At 44.0% G+C, this 23,533-nt stretch overlaps 1 protein-coding gene across 1 annotated transcript in view; it reads left to right on the forward strand.

The window, feature by feature from the left end:
• The first annotated feature begins 14 nt into the window (after positions 1 to 14).
• The window catches only part of chtf18 (chromosome transmission fidelity factor 18), a 61,307-nt gene continuing 37,788 nt past the window's right edge, over positions 15 to 23,533 (forward strand). The window contains exons 1-13 of the mRNA XM_033041078.1: positions 15 to 230; positions 2,924 to 3,178; positions 3,973 to 4,117; positions 5,829 to 6,015; positions 6,825 to 6,914; positions 10,279 to 10,331; positions 11,588 to 11,744; positions 12,336 to 12,566; positions 13,649 to 13,746; positions 16,744 to 16,867; positions 17,486 to 17,622; positions 18,986 to 19,079; positions 21,197 to 21,295. Coding sequence (XP_032896969.1) covers positions 131 to 230; positions 2,924 to 3,178; positions 3,973 to 4,117; positions 5,829 to 6,015; positions 6,825 to 6,914; positions 10,279 to 10,331; positions 11,588 to 11,744; positions 12,336 to 12,566; positions 13,649 to 13,746; positions 16,744 to 16,867; positions 17,486 to 17,622; positions 18,986 to 19,079; positions 21,197 to 21,295 — 1,770 coding nt within the window. The 5' untranslated portion in view covers positions 15 to 130. The remainder of the gene's footprint in view (positions 231 to 2,923; positions 3,179 to 3,972; positions 4,118 to 5,828; positions 6,016 to 6,824; positions 6,915 to 10,278; positions 10,332 to 11,587; positions 11,745 to 12,335; positions 12,567 to 13,648; positions 13,747 to 16,743; positions 16,868 to 17,485; positions 17,623 to 18,985; positions 19,080 to 21,196; positions 21,296 to 23,533) is intronic.

Genomic DNA, 23,533 nt, shown 5'->3' on the forward strand with positions numbered 1-23,533 from the left:
GGGCCGGAAGTGGACGGCGCGGCGGGCGGGAGGTTTGTCTGAGGCGTCTCTCTCTGAGTGTGTGTGTGGAACCAAAGATCCTATAGCTGTAGGATCTTTGTGTGGAACGGCAGGTCCGGGCCAGCGGGACATGGAGGACGACTGGCACCTCTACGGCGTGGAGGATGAGTTCGAGAGCCAGTTTGCCGACGAGCTGGATGTTCTGTCTGAATTAAACGTGCCGACCCATGGTAAAGGGATACCTTGCAGTCATCTACTGAATGTAGGGGGCAGATCACAGCTTCATCTACGTCTGGGTGTCCCTCCCCCCATCTCTCTCTCTGTCCCCATCTCTCTCTCTGTCCCCATCTCTCTCTCTGTCCCCATCTCTCTCTCTGTCCCCATCTCTCTCTCTCTGTCCCCATCTCTCTCTCTCTGTCCCCATCTCTCTCTCTCTGTCCCCCTCTCTCTCTCTGTCCCCCTCTCTCTCTCTGCCCCCCTCTCTCTCTCTGCCCCCCCTCTCTCTCTCTCTCTCTGTGTCCCCCTCTCTCTCTGTCCCCCTCTCTCTCTCTGTCTCTGTCTCACTCTCTCTCTCTCTGTCCCTCTCTCTCTGTCACTCTCTCTCTCACCGTCCAGGTGGATTTTCTCCGGGTGTTCTGGTTTCTTCCCACACTCAACTCGCACAGGCTTGTAGGTTGATTGGCTTCGGAAAGAATTGTAAAAATTGGCCAAGTTTGTATAATAGTGCTAGTATACAGGGATCACTGGTCTATGCGGCCCGAAGGGCCTGTTTCTGTGCTGTATTTCTAAAGGGCCTGTCCCACTTGGGCGACCTAATCCGCGAATTCTGGCGAGTTTGCCCTCGACTCATACCCGCAGTATGATTGACACAAGGTCGTAGGAGGTCTTCGTAACTCTCCATGCTCGAGAGTGGTCTCCGCGTACTCGAGGCCTCAGCTAGGTCGTGGCGTTTTTTTCAATATGTTAAAAAATCCCCGCGAGTAAAAATAGGTCGCCATGGAAAAAATCGATACTTTGTTTACTCGTAGGTTTAGTCGCAGTAGGTCGGCATGTTAGTCGTAGGTAATCGAGGGTAGTCGAAGTTAGTTGAAGGTAGTCGTAGATAGTCTTCATCATAGTCGAAGGAGGTCGTCTTCACTCTCCACTATTTGGTGTCCAATTTTCCCGAAGTTAGTCGTAGCTGGTCTTCAACATAATCGAAGGAGGTCTTCAACATATCATTTTTTCAAACTCTTCTAAACTCGCCAATTAGGTCACCCAAGTGGGACAGCTCCTTAAAACTATAATTAAACTGAAACCTTTATCTTGGTCTGTAAACAAGCACACATGTTTACAAATCTGCTCAATTTGTTATGTATTTCAAAGTTAATTATCCTCCCAAAGCAATAAAGGTTTGACAATTATATTCCTGCAAATAAGTTGTGAAACAGGGCATCATTTCTGCTCGTTGGTCCTCAGTTTTGCCCGTTTAATCCACAGGATGCTTGCTCCCATCCAAATGGATATTAGTTTATTATTGTACTGAGATACAGTGAAAAGCTTTTGTTTGCATGTTATTCAGTCGAATCATGCTATGCAGGAGTACAATCAAGCCGAACACATGCACAACAGTTTAGTTTAGAGATACAGCGCAGAAACAGGACTTTCAGCCCACCGAGTCCGCGCCGAAGACCGATCCGTGCATGGTAACTATCCTACACACACTACGAACAATTTACAATTATACCCAGCCAAATTAACCATTCCAACGTCTTTGGCATGTAGGAGGAAACTGGAGTCCCCAGTAGAAAACCCAAGCAGGTTATGAGGAGAACATACAAACTCTGTTCAGACAAGCACTCGTAGTCCGGGTCGAATCCGGGTCTATGGTGCTGTAAGGCTGCAACTCTGCCACTGTGCCTTCCCAAGTTATAATTGTCCCAATAACTTTGTTAACTTTCCCTTTAGATGATAAACCCACCAAACACTTAAGGAGTTTAAGTTTTGACAGGGCACACAGACCTTCAAAGAAGCCATTGCATCAGGTGATATCTTAAGCAAGAATGAGCCAAGTGGTAGGATCCAGGTCCAGGAGCACAAAGAGCTGCAGGGCAGCACCAGAGACCCAGCTGCCCCTCAAAGTCTTCCATATTCCGATTGCCCCACATGTTTTCTGTAAATCTTTCTCCTCTCCCCTTAAACCTATAGCCTCTTGTTTTGGACTTTCATACCCTGGTAAAAAGGCTGTGACCATTCACCTTGTCAATGCTCCATATGATTTTACAAACTTTTGAATGGTCATTCCTCAGCCTCCTTTGCTGCTAGGAAATGGGCCCAGTCTCTTTCTAATTGTCCTCCAGTCCCAGCAACATCCTTGTAAATCTTTTCTGCACTCACTCCAGCTTAGGTATGGTGACCAAGACCAATACTCCAAAAGTGATCTCACAAACTTCATGCACAGCTATAAAATAATGTCCTTACCATTGAAGTTTTAACTTTTATGCTGACATGTAGCAGTAACAAAAATCTCGGTTTAAGTGCGATTAATTTGAATAATTCACGCTGTCTGTCCAGGATCTAACCCGGGTCTCTGGCGCTGTAAGGCAGAACTCTACTGCTGTGCCATCGTGCTGCCCAGTTAGTGCAAAGGGAATAAAAACAAAGTGCAGGATATATTGTCACAGCACTAAAATGTTACAGTTACAGAGAAAAAGTGCAATGAGATAGGTAGGAAGATCGGGACTAGTCACCAGGTCCTGGGAGGATCATTCATTAGTCTGATAACAGCAGGCAAATCTTGGAGTAGAATCTGATATTTACCCACCCACCAAAATAATTTGATATCTTAAATTCCTGTGACCATAATGCCTCAAAATATGAAACTTGTTTAAAGTCATGAAGGTTTGAGAATTTTTTTTAACGTTGTTTTAACTTTTCCCCTCAGATGACAAACCCAGCAAAACACTTAAGGAGTCTAAGTTTCGACAGGACAAACAGACCTTCGAAGAAGCCATTGCATCAGGCGATGTCGTTAGCAGGAACGAGCCAAGTGGTAGGATCCTGGTCCAGGAGCACAACGAGCTGCAGGACAGCACCAGAGACCCTGTCCCTCACAAACGAAATCGTGATGTCCTCCACTTGCCTCGGGAAGAGGAACTGCACGACAATCTACTGCAGCAGGATGAAGAGCAAGGACTGAGTACGTAAACAATCAGTGAACCACAATGTGGTCACGGATGTTCAATTTCTTCTGCAGTTTTTCTTTCGCACTGGAATCTCTTTGGAAATGTTCAGTTACAGAGCTTAGTGTTGAACTGGATTGAATCCAAGTCAGTAAGTGCTGAAATGTGTAGGAGGCCTTTCCAAAATATTTGCTAATATTGAATTATGCACATCGGAAATGCAATTCAGGAGTTTAGGAGCAAGAGACAAAGGGACTCAGATGATTTTTTTTTTGTACTGTCCTCTGCCTGAACTCTCAGCGTGATTGTTTATCTCTATTGTCAACCCAAAACATAGTCTTACAGAATAAGAGGGAGGTGGTGGAAAAGTGGAAAATGTCGTCTTCTGTGTTAGTGGGTCACTACAAGGATTGCTCTCGGTGCTTATCTCTCTGAAGCTACATGCCTTAATTGTTAGGAGACACAAGGAACTGCAGATGGTGCAGTCTTGAATTTGACACCATTTTGGATGAGCTCAGTGGGTCAGGCAGCATCTGCGGAGTGAATGGACAGGTGACATTTCGGGTCAGGACCATTCTTCAGCCTGACTGAAATAGAGTCCCGACTCGAAACATCGCTTATCCATTCCCTGAACAGATGCTGCCTGACCACCTGAGGTCCTCCAGCTCCTTGTGCTTTTTCCCTCATGGTTTCATCCTCATTTGCACATTCAATGATTACTTCCTCTTTCGGGAATAAATTATTTGCATTGCTTATATCTCTTTTAATACGTCAAATGGTTTTACTAGAGTGGTTTATTTAATTGCTGCAGCTCCCAAGCACAAGAAACCAAGGTTGGATGCTGTGAAGAGACTGGAATTTGAGTCACTAGTCAGCCCACCTGAACTTCACCCATCAGATGATGAGATTACGCCACCATCATCACCAGATGACTTGCCCCAGATCCAACACCCCAGGTAGGTTGAGAGACACAAGGAAATGCAGATACTGGTTTGCAAAAAATATATAGTGCTGGAGTAACTCAGCGGTCAGGCAGCATCTGTGGAGGACATAGATAGGTAATGTTTTGGGGTTGGGTCCCTTCTAGCGTTGTCATTTATGCTGTAGTTGCTTCTGTTCATTCAGCCATCTCTCGAGAGTGGACTAGCAACAATCCATATTTTGTCCTTGCATTCAAGCTGCCATATCCAGCCCAGTTCCTCAGAACTAATAGTGACAAGACTTGGCATCGTGCTTTCTAATGAATGTCAACCCTGTAAACCTTCCCTGTGACTTGTTAATTATATGCTCTTTTCTCCGTCATCTTGAGTAAGCTGTATCATGTTTCTAACTCTCAGAAACCAGATCAGGGGGTTTTGAACCTTCCTTATATGATTTGACTTTTTGGCATCATATCCATGCACTTGGCCAAATACCTCAAACACTGTAATTGTATGTTCTTCTAATATTTCCTCTGGCAGCTTCCTCCATTGTCCTATTGCCCTCTGTGGAAGAAATTGCCCTTCAGGTTCTCTTCAAATCTTTCTCTCCCCTTAAACGTATGACCTCTGACTTTAGACTTTGACATGCTGGGAAAAAGACGGTGACCATTCACCTTGTCCATGCTCCTTATGATTTTACAAACATCTAAACTGTCACCTCTCATCCTCCTTTGCTCCTGGGAAAAAAATGATTTCTTCAGCTTATTGATTCATTATTCAGCTTTCATCACCAAGCCCGTAATCAAATGGAGCATGGCACTTTGGAAGCCTGCTAACTTTCTTAATTATGCCTTTGGCCGCCCATTTTACCAGCCATCGAGTTGATGCTAAGGGTCAGACCAGTTCTACTTCCAGCCCACTCATCACTCTATCATTGAGGTGCAATTTCCCTGTGCGTTATAGAGCAGACGTGACGGAGCAAAAAGCAGAGGTGGCAACTTCAACATGATGCATTAAACCGTGTTAGATATAGCTCTTAGGGCTAACGAAATCAAGAGATATGGGAAGAAAGCTAGAACGAGTTACTGATTTTGGATGATCAGCCATGATCATATTGAATGGCGGTGCTGGCTCGAAGGGCTGAATGGCCTACTCCTGCACCTATTTTCGATGTTTACATGAATTGGGCCCAGCCACTTTATAATTATCCTCCAGTCCCAGCAACATCATTGTGAATATTTTCTGCACTCACTCCAATTTAAGTACGATGACCAAGACCAATACTCCAAATGTGATCTCACCAACTTCATGTACAGTTGTAAAACAAGGTTGTTACCATTGAAGTTTTAGCTTGTGTTCTGACGTGTAGCAATAAACAAAATCTTTCAGGTTATGTGTGAATAATTAAAACAATTCACTTGTGCTGGAGATGCTGGATTGTGAGTAAAAAATATGGAGAGGAGTCCCAATCCAATGGGGTGTTCTGTTAATCCAGGAAATCACTTTTGCACTTAGTGCTTCCAAAATGTATTTAATATCTCCTACAGTTTACATTTTGAGATTTTGCTGGCCTCAAATGCCTGCTACCGTTGCCAAGTCAACAATTATAATAATTCATATGTGAATTTATTGTGTGATTGATATGTTATGATTTAGGATTATTATGACGCAAGAAACGTTGCATATGCAAATATTTCATTCTAAATTGTTCAAAATGTATTAATTGCTTGTTTTTTTTTGTTTCAAGCTGTCCAAAGACATCTGCTCAGGACATCCTTGGTATCAGTGATGTGGTCCCCATGGAAGAATTTCCTGTTAAGGTGCAGAAGCGGGTTCTGAAACGCCCTCCGGTTATGGAAGATTACATCAAAGTGACATCGACTGATGGAACAAGGGTTTACTTGGTCTTAGAAGATGAAGACGCAGGGCAGAAGGTGAAAGCTTTGATGGGCGTGTGCGTTTCAAAACGTGTATTTTCATATTAGTAGTCTACAATTAAATTACATGTTGGATTTATTCATGCAGATTCTCAGGGGCACTATTAATGTAATGAAGAAGAGCTCAATTTTTTAATGTAAATTTAATGTAAAACGGATGTAACCTTGAGTAGTTTGGAAGGAATTCTGTTTAAGCTGATGCCTCAGAATTTGGTAAGGTGACTAAAAAGAAACAGCGTCTGCGTTCTTATAGTATCAACCCAGTAAAAGTATTTAGTATTTACAATTCAGTGCTGGCTTGGATGTTGCTCAGGTGGCCTTAAACTAATTATTGAAGACTATAAATCCACTGATGCTGCAAAGACAGAGCTGGGACACTTTTTGAAATGAGTCCCAAGTAATTGCCGAGTAATCTTTGTAGTGTTGGCTACATTCCTCCAGATGTAGAATGTTTGAAGTTGTAGACAGCTCTTGAAGGCGTGGAGCACTGGTAGGGTGATGATGACAAAGGGCAAGCGGACATTTTAAAACCAGCTGCCAATACAAGGACAAGATTGCACATGCAGTGAGTTTGCTACTTCACCTAGTTATTCATCCATTTTCATCAGCGTGACTACTGTGGGGGGGGGGGGGGATACACTTCGTTTCAAAATGTCCCCTTGCCCCTTTCCCCTATCTCCTTCTTCTGCCCATTGTTCATCCATTCAAGAGCTGTCGTGAACTTCATACATTTATACATTTGGAGGAATAAGTAGCAACAATGATACTTTGACTTGCTGCGCTCATAATGTAATGTTTCATCTTAGTCGATCAATACTCATCGCTGGAGTGGACAGAGGCAGCTGCACTTGCTGGGAGTACCTTTCTTCTATCTGAAGGAACAAGTTGCTGAAGAGGTAATGAATCCACTGGTAAATTTCATAATTGCTTGTGTAGAGTGAAATGATGAACTGGTGGCTTCTGGTTTGAGCCATTTGGGAGCAGACCCTGTTAACCGAGGGGGTGGAAAAGTGGCGCAGCGGTAGAGCTGCTGCCTTACAGTGCCAGAGACCTGACTAAGAGTGCTGTCTGTACAGAGTTTATGCGTTCTCCCATGGGTTTTCTCCCATATAACTAAAGTCTAAAGTAAAGATAGCGATCTAATGCAGCACTACAGCCTGCAATAAATCCTGTGGACTTCTCCACTCATTACCCGTGGCTCCCAAATTTTGCGTAATAGATTGGGGAAACTAAGGTGAGCACATGTCTTACTCTTTTTGCTGCAATTCTCTGTTGGCAGAAATGGCCTGAACTGAGAAGGTGACAAGTACTGATACAAATTGCCAGCTTAGCTTTTGTGATCATTTTGCTTAAATATCTTTGGAAAAAAAAATAGGAATTTCTGCTGGATAATGTTACATAGTTTTGAGGAGCTATTGGTACAGATTTATTTTAATGGGTGACAAGTGTGTTGTGGCAATCTATTTGATAGTAATCTGTGGCTATAACCATATCCACTCCATCAGATGTATTTACATCTCTGTAACATGTTTTTGTCCGCTCCGCACAAAGATGATTCATTGCTTTCCTGAGTAAACCTCTGTGGTAAATGCCTCTTCCAGACTCCGCTGCTAATCCCTATTCTGTATCATCTACTCACCCAATGCATTTTGCAAGCTGGCATACATTGGACCACACGCTAACAATGCATCAGTTAAATTTGGAACTGCAGATGCTGGTTTACAAAAAAAGCATAAAGTGCAGGAGTGACTCAGTGGGTCATACAGTGTAACTGGAGAACATAAATGGGTGACGTTTCAGGTTGGGATGCTTCTTCAGTCTGATTGTGTGGAGGGGCGAATAGCTGGAAGAGAGAAGGGGCAGAGCAAAGTGTGGTAGGTATTAGGCGAACACAGGCGAGGGGGGTCAGTGTCAGATAAAACATCTTAAAAAGCAACGTCAAGAGTCAAGAGAGTTTTATTGTCATGTGTCCCAGATAGGACAATGAAATTCTTGCTTGCTGCAGCACAACAGAATATTGTAGGCATAAATACAGATAGGCTGTGGGCCGAGCATCAAAAATGTGTCTAGAAATAGGATTTTGTGACCCGTCACCAAACTACATGAAATTTTAACATATTGTGTAAAATATTTTATATAAATCACCCCTGAAACTCGATATGAAGAAGACTTGCACATTTTTATTAAATTAGAGAAAAGCCGGAAAAATGTCGGGAATCATTTAGCCTCAGCCATTTTGTGTGCTAGCCTGAAACAAAGCGCGTGATTGGCCCACTGGCAGACAACTCAATGTTAAATGTGCTTTGATAGGACTAAAAAATTCCCGACATTTTTCCGGTTTTTCTCTAATTTAATAAAAATGTGCAAGTCTTCTTCATATCGAGTTTCAGAAGTGATTTATATAAATATTTTTACACAATATGTGAAAATTTTATGTAGTTTGGTGACTTGGGTCACGAAACTGCATAATAATGCTCCTCGGCCCACAGCCTAAGAACAGATCTGTGTGTTTATATACCATAGACCATATATATACACATAATTAAACAGATAAAGTGTAATAGGCTGGTAGAGTTCAGCGTTTGTTTGAAGTTATTTTTAATAGTCTGATGGCTATGGGGAAGCAGCTGTTTCTGAACCTGGATGTTGCAGATTTCAGGCTCCTGTACATTCTACCTGATGGCAGCGGAGAGATGAGTGTGTGGCCAGGATGGTGTGGGTCCTTGATGATGCTGCCAGCCTTTTTGAGGCAGCGACTGCGATAGATCCTCTCGATGGTGGGGAGGTCAGAGTTGGTGATGGCCTGGACAGTGTTTACAACTTTTTGTAGCCTTTTCCACTTCTGGACGCTCAAATTGCCGAACCAAGCCACGAACTAGTCAGCATGCTCTCTACTGTGCACCTGTAGAAGTTCGAGAGAGTCCTCCTTGACATACCGACTCTCCGTAATCTTCTCAGGAAGTAGAGGCGCTGATGTGCTTTGTAATGAATGTACTGCGTATTCTTTACAAAATAATTACCAAATGCAGGAAAGTCTGAAAACGGGTGTTGACTCGAAACGTCACTTATACCTTTTCTCCAGAGATGACCCGCTGAGTTACTCCAGCATTTTGTCTATCTTCAGAAATCTCCTCGTTTGGTTGATTTTTGGCAAAATCTGTTCAGAAGTCCTTGCTTCCACCGATCATGCCTCCAGGTGTCAGTGTTGAAGGCATTTAAGTAAAGTCATACAGCATTGTGTTTGCAAGTTCCACACTGCCATTGCAGCCATTTAACTATTTCCATGCAAGGACACAGAGCTGTTAGCGGGTCAGACAGCATCTCTGAAGAACATTCATTTTTGTTTATTATTGACACATGTACCAAGGTACAGTGAAAAGCTTTTTGTTGCATGCTATGCAGTCAGCGATAAAACTATACATGGTTACAATTAAGCCATCCACAGTGTTCAGATACAGGATAAAGGGAATAACATTTAGTGCAAGATAAAGTCCAACAAAGTCTGATTAAAGATAGTCCAAGGGTCTCCAATAAGGTAGATGTAGGCCAGGGCCGCTCTCTAGTTGGTGATAGGATGGTTCAGTTGCCTGGTAAGAGCTGGGAAGAAATTGTCCATGGTGAGGTTTTAGGTCGGGACCCTTCTTCAGCCTCCCAGTGATGGTCCCTTCGCCCCTCTCCAAAATTCCCCTCTTCTAATATCTTTCCCTGACCTTCAATTTTGATCCATCATTTCCCACCCTCCTCCTCCATCAACGCCCTCTGAAGTTGAAATAAGATATTAAAGGACAATTTAAAACTTACTGTTACCTTTTGAATTGTTAACTACAATTTTTCATTTAGGATATTTGTTTTCTGGTTAATTTCATTTTTGCACCCAATGAAGTTTCTACTTTACACAAATTCAACGTGCTGGAGCAACTCAGCAGGTCAAATAGCATCTGTGGAATTCAGACATGTATGGGTGACGTTTTGCATGTGAACCCTTCTTCAGACTCTGGATAGTCTGAATGTCACCTATCAGACTCTGGATAGTCTGAATGTCACCTATCCATGTCCTCAAGAGATGCTGCTTCACCCACTGAGTTACTCCAGCACATTGTGAGGTTTTTTTTGTAAACCAACATCTGCAGTTCCTTGTATCTCGCTGTGTCTGTTCAATTGTGTTTGGGAGTTTAGTTAGTTAGACATATGAACAAGTATTTCTCAATGCATGATTCCTCATGGCTGAACGTTTCCTTGTTAATCTTTGTGTTTATCTAGCACCGTCGACGGGTGATAGAGGAATCGCAGAGGCTGAGTGAGATGCTGAGTAGGTAAGTCTGGGTACCATGACAAAAAACAAGCATTTTAGATGTACTTTCCCTAAGCTATTTGTTACATGCATATAAGCACTCTATAAGAAATAGCAACAAATCCGGAGAAGTGGGGAAATAGTGCAGCGGGCATTAGATAAATAATAATGAAAATGCGAGAACCCATTGCTGAAGTGCCACACTTGGTGGAAATGGTTGATAAACAACACAGGACTTTGGTTGAAAGCTTGGAAACAGACTCTTCAGTCCACCACTTCCATGCTGACCTTCGATCACCTGTTCACACTAGTTCTGTGTTGTATCACTTTTACATCCCCTCCGAACACATGGACAATTTGCAGAGGCAAAAATAATCTACAAACCTGCACGTCTTTGGAATATGGGAGGAAACGGGAGCATCCGGAAGCAGCCCATGCTGTCACAGGGAGAACATAGAAACATAGAAACATAGAAATTAGGTGCAGGAGTAGGCCATTCGGCCCTTCGAGCCTGCACCGCCATTCAATATGATCATGGCTGATCATCCAACTCAGTATCCCGTACCTGCCTTCTCTCCATACCCTCTGATCCCCTTAGCCACAAGGGCCACATCTAACTCCCTCTTAAATATAGCCAATGAACTGGCCTCGACTACCCTCTGTGGCAGGGAGTTCCAGAGATTCACCACTCTCTGTGTGAAAAAAGTTCTTCTCATCTCGGTTTTAAAGGATTTCCCCCTTATCCTTAACGTGCAAACTCCACACAGACAGCACCCGTGGTCAGGATCGTTCCCGGGTTTCTGGCGCTGTGAGACAGAAGCTCGACCAACTGCGTCATCCCAGGTTTACTCATTGAAAGAGACAGCACAAGATAGACCAGCAACTTAATTAATTCACTAATAAAACTTTGTGCTGACTTTTGGAATATGCATCAGTCAAAGTGAATACCTACAAAATAGAAGATAGACACAAAAAGCTGGAGTAACTCACTGGTCAGGCAGCATCTGTGGAGAAAAGGAATGGGTGACGTCTCTGGTTGAGACCCTTCTTCAGACTGAAAGTCAGAGGAAAGGGAAACAAGAGATATAGATGGTGATATAGAGAGAAATAGAACAAATGCATGAAAGATGCAAAAAAGTAACGATGATCAAGGAAATGGTCCATTGTTGACGGTGGGCTAGGTGATAACGAGTTATAAATACATCTGTTTCGCAACCGAACCCCGTTAAATAATTCCTTTCTCTCTCTGTTCTCTTGATTTTTGTTTTATTCGTAAAGTCAGATTGACAAGGAGTTTGGTGAAGAGGAAGAAACTGCTGCAGGTGAAGAAGAAACTGCTGCAGGTGAAGATGAAGCAGTTGATGAAATTCATTCCAGCTCTCTGTGGGTAGATAGATTCACTCCAAGGCAATACACAGAGCTGCTCAGTGATGATGTAAGTAATGTTGCAGAGCCTCAGCTAATCCTTCTGTGATGGTAGTTGTACGAAACTAGGATTGCTGGGAGAGCTCTTCGGCATAAATTAATGCCAAGGGACTTTTTTTTTCTTACGCTTAAAGTTCCAGGATTTGACCATCCTGTGCCTTGGAAGTGTACTGATGTGTCAATCCAGATTAAGCTATCGGGTTTTCGGTAAGGTTAACAGAGAACTGTGTTCTGTGTTTTAAAAAAAGAATTGCCTCACATATCTCATATCTCGGCCTGTAATATTTAACAAGGCCAAAAGCACCATTCACAGAACCTCAACTGAGCATATGTGTAGTGTAGTATAGTGAAAGTATGGACAGGTACATGGATAAGAAAGGTTTAGAGGGATATCGACCCAATTACAGGCAGATTAGACTAGTGTGGCAGGGTCATCTTTGGTTAGCATGAGGAAGTTGGGTTGAAGGGCCTGTTTCCGTGTGGCACGATTTAATGACATTCTTTAGCAGCAATTTGATTCATTTGTTCATATACCTGTGTGGAGCTAAGTTTATCAAACTGACCTTTACTTCAAGTTCTAAGGGCCTGTTTGTCATTGCAGTACACCAATCGCTGCCTGCTGAAGTGGTTGAAATTGTGGGATACTGTGGTCTTCGGCCGAGAAAAGATTGTGAGGAAAAGCAAACCGGTGATGGACAAGCATTCGTCTCTGAATCAGTCATACCCGCAACGTCAGCAGCAGCAGCAGCAGAACAAATGGAAAACCAAGGCACAGATTACTGAGGAGATGCTGGATGCTGAACTAGATGCACACAACAGGCCAAAGTGCAAGGTAACTGGACATCAAGTACTAAGCCATTGAAATTTTTTTTAACAAGTGTGTAGTGTAGGTGCTTGTTGCCAGAAAATGTGATGCTTCTTTGGAATAAACATGAATTTTTAAATGGATTTGTGCATTCTGCTAGTATTGTCTGTTATCTTAAAAACAAGACGTACATAAATGAGTAACTTCTCTTGTGATGATCTAGGCTTGTAAATGGTGCAACACAGGTACAAGTCCTTTCATTTTATCTGCTCGCCTTATATGAACCAGGGGCACAGATTTTTAGTATTGAAGTGTTAAATACAGAAGTACCGAGAGGACTAGAATGTAAAAATGGGGATGTAAAGCTGAGGCTTTATAAAGAACTGGTCAGACTGCATTTGGAATATTGTGAGCAGTTTGGGACCCCATATCTGAGGAGGGATGTGCTGGCGTTGGAGAGAGTCCAGAGGAGGTTTACGAGAACGATCTCAGGGACGATTACGTTAATATATGATGAACGTTTGGCGGCTCTGGAGTTTAGAAGGATGAAGGGAAGGAGGGACTGGATGGATTTAAGAGAGAGTTAGATAGAGCTCTAGAGGCTAGTGGAATCAAGGGATGTGGGGTGAAGGCAGGCACGGGTTATTGATTGTAGACAATCAGCCATGATCACAATGAATGGCGGTGCTGGCTCGAAGGGCCAAATGGCCTCCTCCTGCACCTATTTTCTACGTTTCTTTGACCAGGGGCACAGTCTCAGAATACAAGGACATCATTGCTTTCGGGAAAGGGTGTGATCTGTGGAATTCATTGCCACAGACTGCAGTAAAGGCCAAATCATTGGGTATTTTTGAAGCAGAGATTAACAGGTTCTTGATTCGTAAGGTTGTCAAAGGTTACGGGGAGAAGACAGGAAAAGGGGCTGAGAGAAGTGATCAACCATGATTGAATGGCAGAGTAGACTCGATGGGCAAAATGGCCTGATTTTTCTCCTATTTCGTGAAGTTTTGCAACATATTATGGATATGATCAATGGATTTTCGCTTATTGTTCATCTATTTCACTCGCGTCAAAAAAGTTTTATCAGTTGGTCCTTTTCCTGCCTCTAGGTAGCACTGTTGAGTGGGCCTCCAGGTCTGGGGAAAACAACATTGGCTCATGTCATTGCAAGCCACGCTGGGTACAATGTGGTGGAGATGAACGCAAGGTGAGAATGAGGAATTTAACACATTACTGTAAAATGGAGACGCAGGGAGCTGTGAATGGAGGAATCATAAGCAGACTTGAATTGAATAATTTATTATTCAAGTCACAGTGATATTTTTTGCTTGCATACCCAAGGTATGCAAATTGTCTCCTGTAAAGGGGGCTTACAAAGTTATAAAGTACCCGCACACATGGTCCCCCTTTGTTCTCCCCCCTCCTTCATGGCGGTCCTCCCACACCGGGTCCAGAAAGCGCTGACGATGCTGCCTGAACTGCTGAGTTCTTCCTGCATTTTGTGCTATGGTGCTGTAAAAAGTTACTTTCGAACTGTAGTGGAAATACTAGCAAGGGCCTGTGCTGCGCAGCTGACAGACGTCTGGACTGACATCTTCAACCTGTCACTTGCCCAAGCAGTTGTCCCCACGTGCCTTAAAACCACCTCCATCGTGCCAGTGCCAAAACACTCCACTGCGGCAAGCCTCAACGACTTCCGCCCAGTTGCACTTACCCCCATCATCACCAAGTGCTTCGAGAGGCTGGTCCTGGCACACCTCAAAAGCTGCCTACCCCCCACACTGGATCCCTATCAGTTTGCCTACCGCAAGAACAGGAGTACGGAGGATGCCATCTCAACGGCACTTCACTCCGCCCTCTCCCACCTCGACAACAGAGACACTTACGTAAGAATGCTGTTCATCGATTACAGCTCAGCATTCAACACCATTATACCATCAAAACTGATCACCAAACTCAGTAACCTGGGCATCGATCCCTCCCTCTGCAACTGGATACTGGACTTTCTAACCAACAGACCCCAGTCTGTTAGGTTAGACAAGCACACCTCTTCAACCCTCACCCTGAACACGGGCGTTCCACAGGGCTGTGTGCTGAGCCCCCTCCTCTACTCCCTCTTCACCTATGACTGCACACCTGTACATGGTACTAACACCATCATCAAGTATGCAGATGATACAACGGTGATTGGCCTCATCAGCAACAACGATGAGTCGGCCTACAGGGAGGAGGTCCAGCACTTAGCAGCATGGTGCGCTGACAACAACCTGGCCCTTAACTCCAAGAAGACCAAGGAGCTCATTGTAGACTTCAGGAAGTCCAGGGGCGGCACGCACACCCCCATCCACATTAACGGGACGGAGGTGGAACGTGTTTCTAGCTTCAGGTTCCTGGGAGTCAACATCTCCGATGACCTCTCTTGGACCCACAATACCTCAACTCTGATCAAGAAGGCTCACCAGCGTCTCTTCTTCCTGAGGAGACTGAAGAAGGTCCATCTGTCTCCTCAGATCCTGGTGAACTTCTACCGCTGCACCATCGAGAGCATCCTTACCAACTGCATCACAGTATGGTATGGCAACTGCTCTGTCTCCGACCGGAAGGCATTGCAGAGGGTGGTGAAAATTGCCCAACGCATCACCGGTTCCTCGCTCCCCTCCATTGAGTCTGTCCAAAGCAAGCGTTGTCTGCGGAGGGCGCTCAGCATCGCCAAGGACTGCTCTCACCCCAACCATGGACTGTTTACCCTCCTACCATCCGGGAGGCGCTACAGGTCTCTCCGTTGCCGAACCAGCAGGTCCAGGAACAGCTTCTTCCCGGCGGCTGTCACTCTACTCAACAACGTACCTCGGTGACTGCCAATCACCCCCCCCCCCCCCCCCCCCCCCCCGGACACTTATTATTATTTATTCAAATCATTTGCTATGTCGCTCTTCCAGGGAGATGCTAAATGCATTTCGTTGTCTCTGTACTGTACACTGACAATGACAATTAAAATTGAATCTGAATCTGAATTATAGAAATTCTATTTGCAAATAAGATGAGCGATTTCCTCAACTGCCTGTTATTGATAGATGCTGCCTGTCCCTCTGAGTTACTCCAGCATTTTAGACAATAGGTGCAGGAGTAGGTCATTCGGCTCTTCGAGCCAGCACTGCCATTCAATATGATCATGGCTGATCATCCACAATCAGTACCCCGTTCCTGCCTTCTCGCCGGTAAATGGTTTACCCCTTATTCTTAAACTGTGGCTCCTGGTTCTGGACTCCCTCAACATCGGGAACATGTTTCCTGCTTCTAGCGTGTCCAAACCCTTATTAATCTTATGTTTCAATAAGATTCCCTCTCGTCCTTCTAAATTCCAGAGTGTACAAGCCCAGCCGCTCCATTCTATCAACATGATGGTCCCGTCATCCCGGGAATTAACCTGGTGAACCTACGCTGTACTCCCTCAATCACAAGAATGTCCTTCCTCAAATTTGGAGACAAAAACTGCACACAATACTCCAGGTGTGGTCTCACCAGGGCCCTGTACAACTGCTGAAGGACCTCTTTACTCCTATACTCAACTCCTCTTGTTATGAAGGCCAACATGCCATTAGCTTTCTTCACTGCCTGCTGTGCCTGCATGCTTACTTTCAATCGCTGTTTTGTGTATACCTTCGGTGTAACCCAGTATCTGCAGCTTCTTCCGACACCTGTTACTCCTTCATGTTTGTCTCATTCCTGACGTTTTGTTCATTGTTTCTCCATTGCAAACTCCTCATGGTGGATTAATAGCAAAGAAATGTTTTCTATTGGGTGTGGTGACTTAGTGAGTGCAATTTTTCCTATTCCGGTTTTGGGTCGGAACTCTTCTTTTGAAGCAGGGTCCCGACCCAACATCACCTATCCATGTTCTCCAGGGATGCTGCCTGACCAGCTGAGTTACTCCAGCAGTTTGTGTCTTTCCTTGTGAAACCAGCATCTGCAGTTCCTTGTTTCTACATTGATTGTATTTGTGTTTGGTATATCTAATCAATTAGGGTAACATAAAAACAAAACTTTCACTACCTTGTAACAATAGTAAAGCTAAACCTAAGAGGCGAGGAGGCCAATTCGCGGATTGTGAGGAGGCCAATTCGCGGAATGAAATGGTGAGCCGAGTTTCATATCAAGTTATTTACATTTTGTCATGCAGTAAATGTACTTATGTCTTCTACAGTGATGACCGAAGTCCTGAGATATTCAAAACCAGGATTGAAAGTGCCACCCAAATGAAATCTGTGCTCGGAGCAAACGAAAAGCCAAACTGCCTGATCATTGATGAAATTGATGGAGCTCCCACTGTAAGTCGCTGTTCTAGGATAGTTAAAGTGCGGCACCGTTGCGCAACGGTATAGTTGCTGCTGTACAGCACCAAAGACTCGGGTTCGATAATGATTAGGGGTGCTGTTTGTACGGAGTTGGTACGTTTTTCCTCTGACCGCATGGGTTTTCTCTGGGGGCTCCTGTTTCCTCCCACACTCCAAAGACGTGCAGGTTTCTAGGTTAATTGACTTGTGTAAATTGTCACTAGTGTGTGGGATAGTGCCAGTGTACGGGGTGATTGCTTGTTGGCGCACTGGAACTCAAGTGTAAAGACTAAATTCTAAATGGGGTTGAAAATTTTTTAGAACCTCAGTTAAGGGGACAGAAAGTGTTGTGTTCGATAAATCACTGGATTCAGTAAAGATAGTAGTGCACAATAAAGGCTGGCACTGCCGGCAGTGATCAGATCCTGTGAATTAGTACATTTACTAAAAACCCTCTTAAGCAAATTTGTTGGTTTTGAGAGATCTTTTGGGGTTATTGTATTGCAGCGGAACCTGCTTGTGCCCCTGCTCAAGGTCAGAGCTGATCCCCATGCAACCTCCAGGTCTCCTGGCTGGAAAGTCTGGAGTTGAATTCTTACTTTTCTTTGCCAGGCTGCAATCAACACTCTCCTGAGTCTCGTTAACCGTAAAGACGGGAAGGAGGCTAAAACGCCCGTGGGTGCAGGGACGAAGAAGAAAAAAGAGGGAGGAATTTTACGGAGGCCAATCATCTGTATCTGCAATGATCAGTTAGTATAGCTGTTCATGACCAGATTTCTGCACACAGCTTTCTGATGCTATAATGTGGAAAATTTACACTTCAAGCCAGCAGGCATTTCATTTGTCTGGTAAACCTTTGTAAACCGTTATAGTAGATTATACTCTGCCATTCAATCATGGCTGATTTCTCCACCTAATCTCATTTTCCTGTCTTTACTACCCCCCCCCCCCATAACCCTTGATGCCCATTCTAATCAAGAATTTTGTCTATCGCTGCCTTTTCCATTCAACCCATTTTGGGAATGGTATGGTTGGTACAGCTCAAAGTATAACGCGTGAGATTGTAGTCTAAATATGTATAGCTATGATTATTATGTGAAATGGTATGATTGCCTTGTATGACCTTATTTGGGAATGGTGTGGTTGGTACAGCTCAAAGTATAACAGGCATGTGTTTGTGTGAGATTGCAGTCTAAATATGTATAGCTATGATTATTATGTGAAAATGGTATGATTGCCTTGTATGACCTTATTTGCGATAGAATTCTCATGAGTCAGAAGGTTTTGTTAATAAGTCTCACTCCTGGGACTTGCACTGACAATCTAGGCCAATGTTCCAGTAAATACTAAGTGAGTGCCACTCCATTGTTGGTTTAGTTTAGAGATACAGCTTGGATACAGGCCTTTCGGCCCACCGATTCCATGCTGACCATTATCATCCATTCACAATAGTTATATGTTATCCTACCTCTCATCCACTCCTTTCACACTAGGGGCAATTTACAGATGCTGGTTAACCTACAAAGCCGCACGTCTTAGGGGTGTGGGAGGAAACTGGAGCACCCGCAGGTAACCAGAACACCCGGAGGAAACCCACACTATCACAGGGAGAAAATACAAATTTCGAACAGTCAGCACCCAAAGTCAGGATAGAACCTGGGTCTCTGGAGCTGTGCAGCGGCAGCACTACCAGCTGCACCAACTTAACACCCTGCAGAAGCTAGACTGTTCTTGAGATGCTCCAGAGAGATCCTAATACCTCTTGGAAGATGTAAATGAACCCATGGCAGTAATTATAGAGGAAAGGTGAAGCTCTCTTCAGCAAAATGTCCAATAGTCATTCTCAGATCATGGTAGCATAGCATATTGTCTAGTTATTATTGTGTTGCTTTGTACTTGCAGCACTTCCCGAGTCTAATCCATTGTCTATTGACTTCTGGACAGTCCTACTGTTACCAAAAGCATTGAGTAAATACATTTTTTACCTTTTTTTAAGAGGAGAAAGCAGTGCTGTTCCTTATTGCAGTTTGCTTTAAAAAAAAATGTGATACCACTATGCACTTACCTGGATCACTCTGATGAATGTAATTGTCCGATGTTCTTTCCTGACAGGTATGTACCTTCTCTGAGACAGCTGAGGCAGCAAGCTTTCACGTTGGTCTTCCCTCCAACTCTTCCCTCCAGGCTCGTACAAAGGCTGAATGAGGTTAGTACTAGGCCAAAGGGTCAGAGTAATTGGGAAATGCAGTGCTCACTTAAACCGGCCTTTTAAGAATGGATAAAGAATGCGGAAATGGGATATTGATCAGTACATCACAGGATCAGGCCACAATGCCTACGGCGACATTATGCCAAGATGAACTAATCTTCTCATCCCACATATGGTCTACACCCTTTCGTTCCCTGCATATCCATGTACCTATCCGAAAGCCTCTTAAACACCACTATCTCATCTGCCTCCATCACCACCCCCGACAGTGTGTTTCAGGCACCCACCACACCCTCAGTTAAAAAGAAAATTGCCCGCAGATATCCTTTAAACTTTGCCCTCTCACCTTAAAGCTATGGCATCGAGTCTTTGATATTTCCACGCTGGGGAAAAAGGTTCTGACTGTTTATGTCAATAGGATGAATAAGTTAATGGTTTTTCTGTGTTTCCATTTGTTAAGAGGTGTGATTAGTAAAGATGTCTGGGGATATAAGGAGAAGGCAGGAGACTGGGGTTGAGAGGGAAAGATAGATCAGCCATGATCGAATGGCAGAGCAGACTCAATGAGCAGGAATGGCCTAATTCTGCTCCAAGAATTTATGATCTTCTGAAGAGTAAGTATATTTGGAGGCGCTAAAATGGAATTGGTTGTCATCTCTGTCCTTAATTGGCTTAGAATATAGAGCGGACAAAACTGGGCCACGTAAACTCACATTTTGATGCATGGGCATGGATCAGGAATGTCTCTTGTTTACTGAGAGTGGCAAACAGTGCACCCAGTATTTGCAGAGTGGTCGGCCAAGAGGGGTAATGTGGGGATCTTGTCAAATCTTGCAGCAAATCTTTTCTTTTTTTAATGGGAAGATGGGCTGGAATCTCACAGGACTGGCAGTGGTTGGCGGAGATTATGATTTGAAAGGGCTGAAGTGATGGGGGAGGAGGAGGCAGGAGATCTGGATAGTTTGGAGGGGAGGGGGAGGGAAGTAATGCTGGCAACGAAGGGGCGACACTCAGAGACCCAGGAGTGCTGGGGAGAGACAAAATGCTGGAGTAACTCAGCGGGTCATAGACTGATACAAAGTGGAAACGGGCCCTTTGGCCCAACTTACCCTCACCGGCCAACATGCTTTTGGTTCATATTCCTCTAAGCCTGTCTAAATGTTTCTTAAACTTTGCAATAGTATCTACCTTAACTACCTTTGGCAGCTTGTTCCATACACTCCCTTCTTTGTGTAAAAAAAAAAGTTACCCCTCGGGTTCCCATTAAATCTTTTCCCCCCTCACCTTAAACCTATGTCCTCTGCTTCTCAATTCCCCTACTCTGGGCAAATGATTCGGTGCGTTTACCCGATCTATTCCTCCATGATTTTGTACCACTCCATAAGATCACCCCACATCCTCCTGCACTCCAAGGAATAGTGTCCCAGCCTACTCAGCCTCTCCCTATAGCTCAGTCTCTTGAGTCCTGGTAACATCCTCGTATATTTTCCCTGCACCCTTTCAAGCTTGATGAACCCTTTCTCGTCCCGACCAGAAACATCGCCTATCCATGTTCTCCAAGGATGCTGCCTGACCCGCTGAGTTACTCCAGCACTTTGTGTCTTTGCTTGGTAAACCAGCATCTGCAGTCCCTTGTTTCTATATTTTGAGTGCTGAGAGAGGTTCCGGATCAGGTCGCTCCTGTCTATTCAGCTGATGCGTTATCTGAGCTCTGAGCTCTGCTCACCATTAAATCTAGCTGGCTGCTGGGCAGTGTCAGTTTAGAGATACAGCGCGGAAACAGGCCCTGCGGCCCACCGGATCTGTGCCGACCAGCCATCGCCGCACATTAACACCATCCTACACCCACTAGAGATGATTTCTACGTTAACCAAGCCAATTAACCTACAAACCTGTATGTCTTTGGAGTGTGGGAGGAAATCGAAGATCTCGGAGAAATCCCACGCAGGTCACGGGGAGAACGTACAAACTCCGTACAGACAGCACCTGTTGTCGAGATCGAACCCGGGTCTCCGGCGCTGCATTCGCTGTAAGGCAGCAACTTTACCGCTGTTTATAAGTTTGCCTTTTTTTTAAAGAATAATTGCACTTTTTTACTGTCTTCCTCATGATAGATTGCCAATAAAAAAGGAATGAAGGCAGACCTAGGAATTCTCATGAGTCTGTGTGACAAAGCTGAAAATGACATACGTTCGTGTGTGAACACATTACAGGTATAATGCTGAATTGATTGTTTGACAAGCATCTGACTGAATGGCAGAATTTATTTTGCCGCAAATAGTTATTAACTGTACCTTCTGATTGATGCCATTTATTGTTCTGATCAGTACAATTTCTTGACCTTTTCCTCTTTGGTGATTCCTATTTGACTGATAGAAAAGATGTCACCAAGTTGGAAAGGGTACTGAGAAGATTTACAAGAATATAGAATATAGTTTCTTTATTGTCATTGTAACATGACCCAGGATGTTGCTGGGTCTCAGTCTAAGCTAAAGGGAGAGGTTGAGCAGGTTGGGGTTCTGATCCCTGGAGTGCAGGAGGATGAGGGGTGATTTTATAAAATCATGAGAGGAATAGATCAGATAAATGCACAGGGTGGGGGAATCGAGAACCACAGGTGGAAGGGGAAAGATTCAATAGGAATCTGAGGGGAAACTTTTTCACACTAAGGGTGGTGGGTGTATGGAACGAACTGCCAGAGATGGTAGTTGAGGCAGGGACTATTGCAACGTTCAAGAAGCGATTAGATAGGTACAAGGATAGGACAGGTTTAGAGGGATATGAGGCAAACGCAGGCAGATGGGACTAGTGTAGATGGGATATGTTGGTCAGTGTGGGCTAGTTTGGACCAAAGGGCCTGTTTCCACACTGTATGACGCTATGACTGGTTAATGGGCCCACTTGTTTGTGGTTTCTTCACATTTGGGACCAGATGTCTTCCTGGTTACTGAGTGGTGCCGTGGTACAATTAGCAAACTGTTTCCTTTGCTGTTTGATTCCAGAGGTTGTGCCTCCCACTGCAGTATTAGAAGCCTGGGAACAAGCAGAGGAAGCATCCCTCATTGATCTGTACATCAAATTAATATTTTAAAAAGCAAATAAGTGCTGTGCATAAACCCTGTGAGTGCGGTCCAAAGGCTGATGCTATCCACTTTGGGCAAGGTCTGTCTATGATTCTTCAAATGATCAATCGAATAAACTTTGCAGAAGGAAAACGATTTCACTTAACCGATTCCTGGAACTTCAACCCTGAGTTCTCAGTTCCCAGTCCATTTCTTGCTTTGCACTAATTTTCTTCAGAAACTGCACCTGCCAGGTTGTCAGATTGTTAGCATTGGGAGAAATAACTTGCCTTTATATGGGAACAAAAAGCAAACATATATGGATGCTGAAAATGTCATAAATCGAGTTCTAATGAAAGATCTTGTTCTAGGAGCAGAATTGGGCCATTTGGCCCTTCAAGTCTACTCTGCCATTCAATCATGGCTGATCTATCTTTCCCTCTCAACCCTATTCCCCTGCTTTATCCCCATAACCCCAGACACCCTTACCAACCAAGAACCTATCAATCTCCATCTTAAAAAATATCCAATGATGGCCTTCACAGCCTTCTGTGGCAATGAATTCTGCAGATTAATCGCCCTCTAAGTCCTCCATCCTTTCTAAAGGTACGACCTTTTATTCTGAGGCTACAGCCTCTGGTCCTAGACTCTCCCACTAGTGGAAACGTCCTCTCCACATCCACTGTATCCTGGCCCCTGAAATGCTGTTTCTCGCTCTTTGTTGCTATCTGACCTCCATTATTTTAATTTTTTGGCCTTGCATTAAAATAATCTTTACAGGCAAATTATTAAATCGTGGTGATACAGCACAGAAACAGGCCCTTTGGCCCACCACGTCCATGTTGAAGTCTTTACCCATCTATTCTAATCCCAATTGTATACTCTGATTTTCCTCTACCTCATTGTGGACTTTGGACATTGTTTCAGGAACTGTCATGGTTCAGTCCAGAGAAATATAGATTCTGCACTCTATTGTTCCTTACATTCTACCTATTCTACTTGAGTTTGGCTTAATTGTATATACATGTAGTATTATCTGATTTCATTAAATAGCACATAGCAATAATAAACTTAAATTACAACTAGGGATAGATGCAAAAAGCTGGAGTTAACTAGCCAGGCAGCATCTCTGGAGAAGAGTGGGTGATGTTTCGGATTGAGACCCTTTTTCAGACTGAGAGTCAGGAGAAAGGGAAACAAGAGATATCGGACGAGATGTCTCTCGTTTCCCTTTCCCCTGACTCTCAGTCTGAAGAATGGTCTCAACCCGGAACCTCACCTCTTCCTTTTTTCCCCCGAGATGTTGCCTGACCAGCTGAGTTACCCCAACACCTCCAGATCTTTGTTTTTTTTTTAAATTATGTATTATCTCATGCTGTCAATGTTATT

The sequence above is a fragment of the Amblyraja radiata genome, chromosome 22, assembly GCF_010909765.2.
Source record: "Amblyraja radiata isolate CabotCenter1 chromosome 22, sAmbRad1.1.pri, whole genome shotgun sequence".
NCBI classification, from domain to species: Eukaryota; Metazoa; Chordata; class Chondrichthyes; order Rajiformes; family Rajidae; genus Amblyraja; species Amblyraja radiata.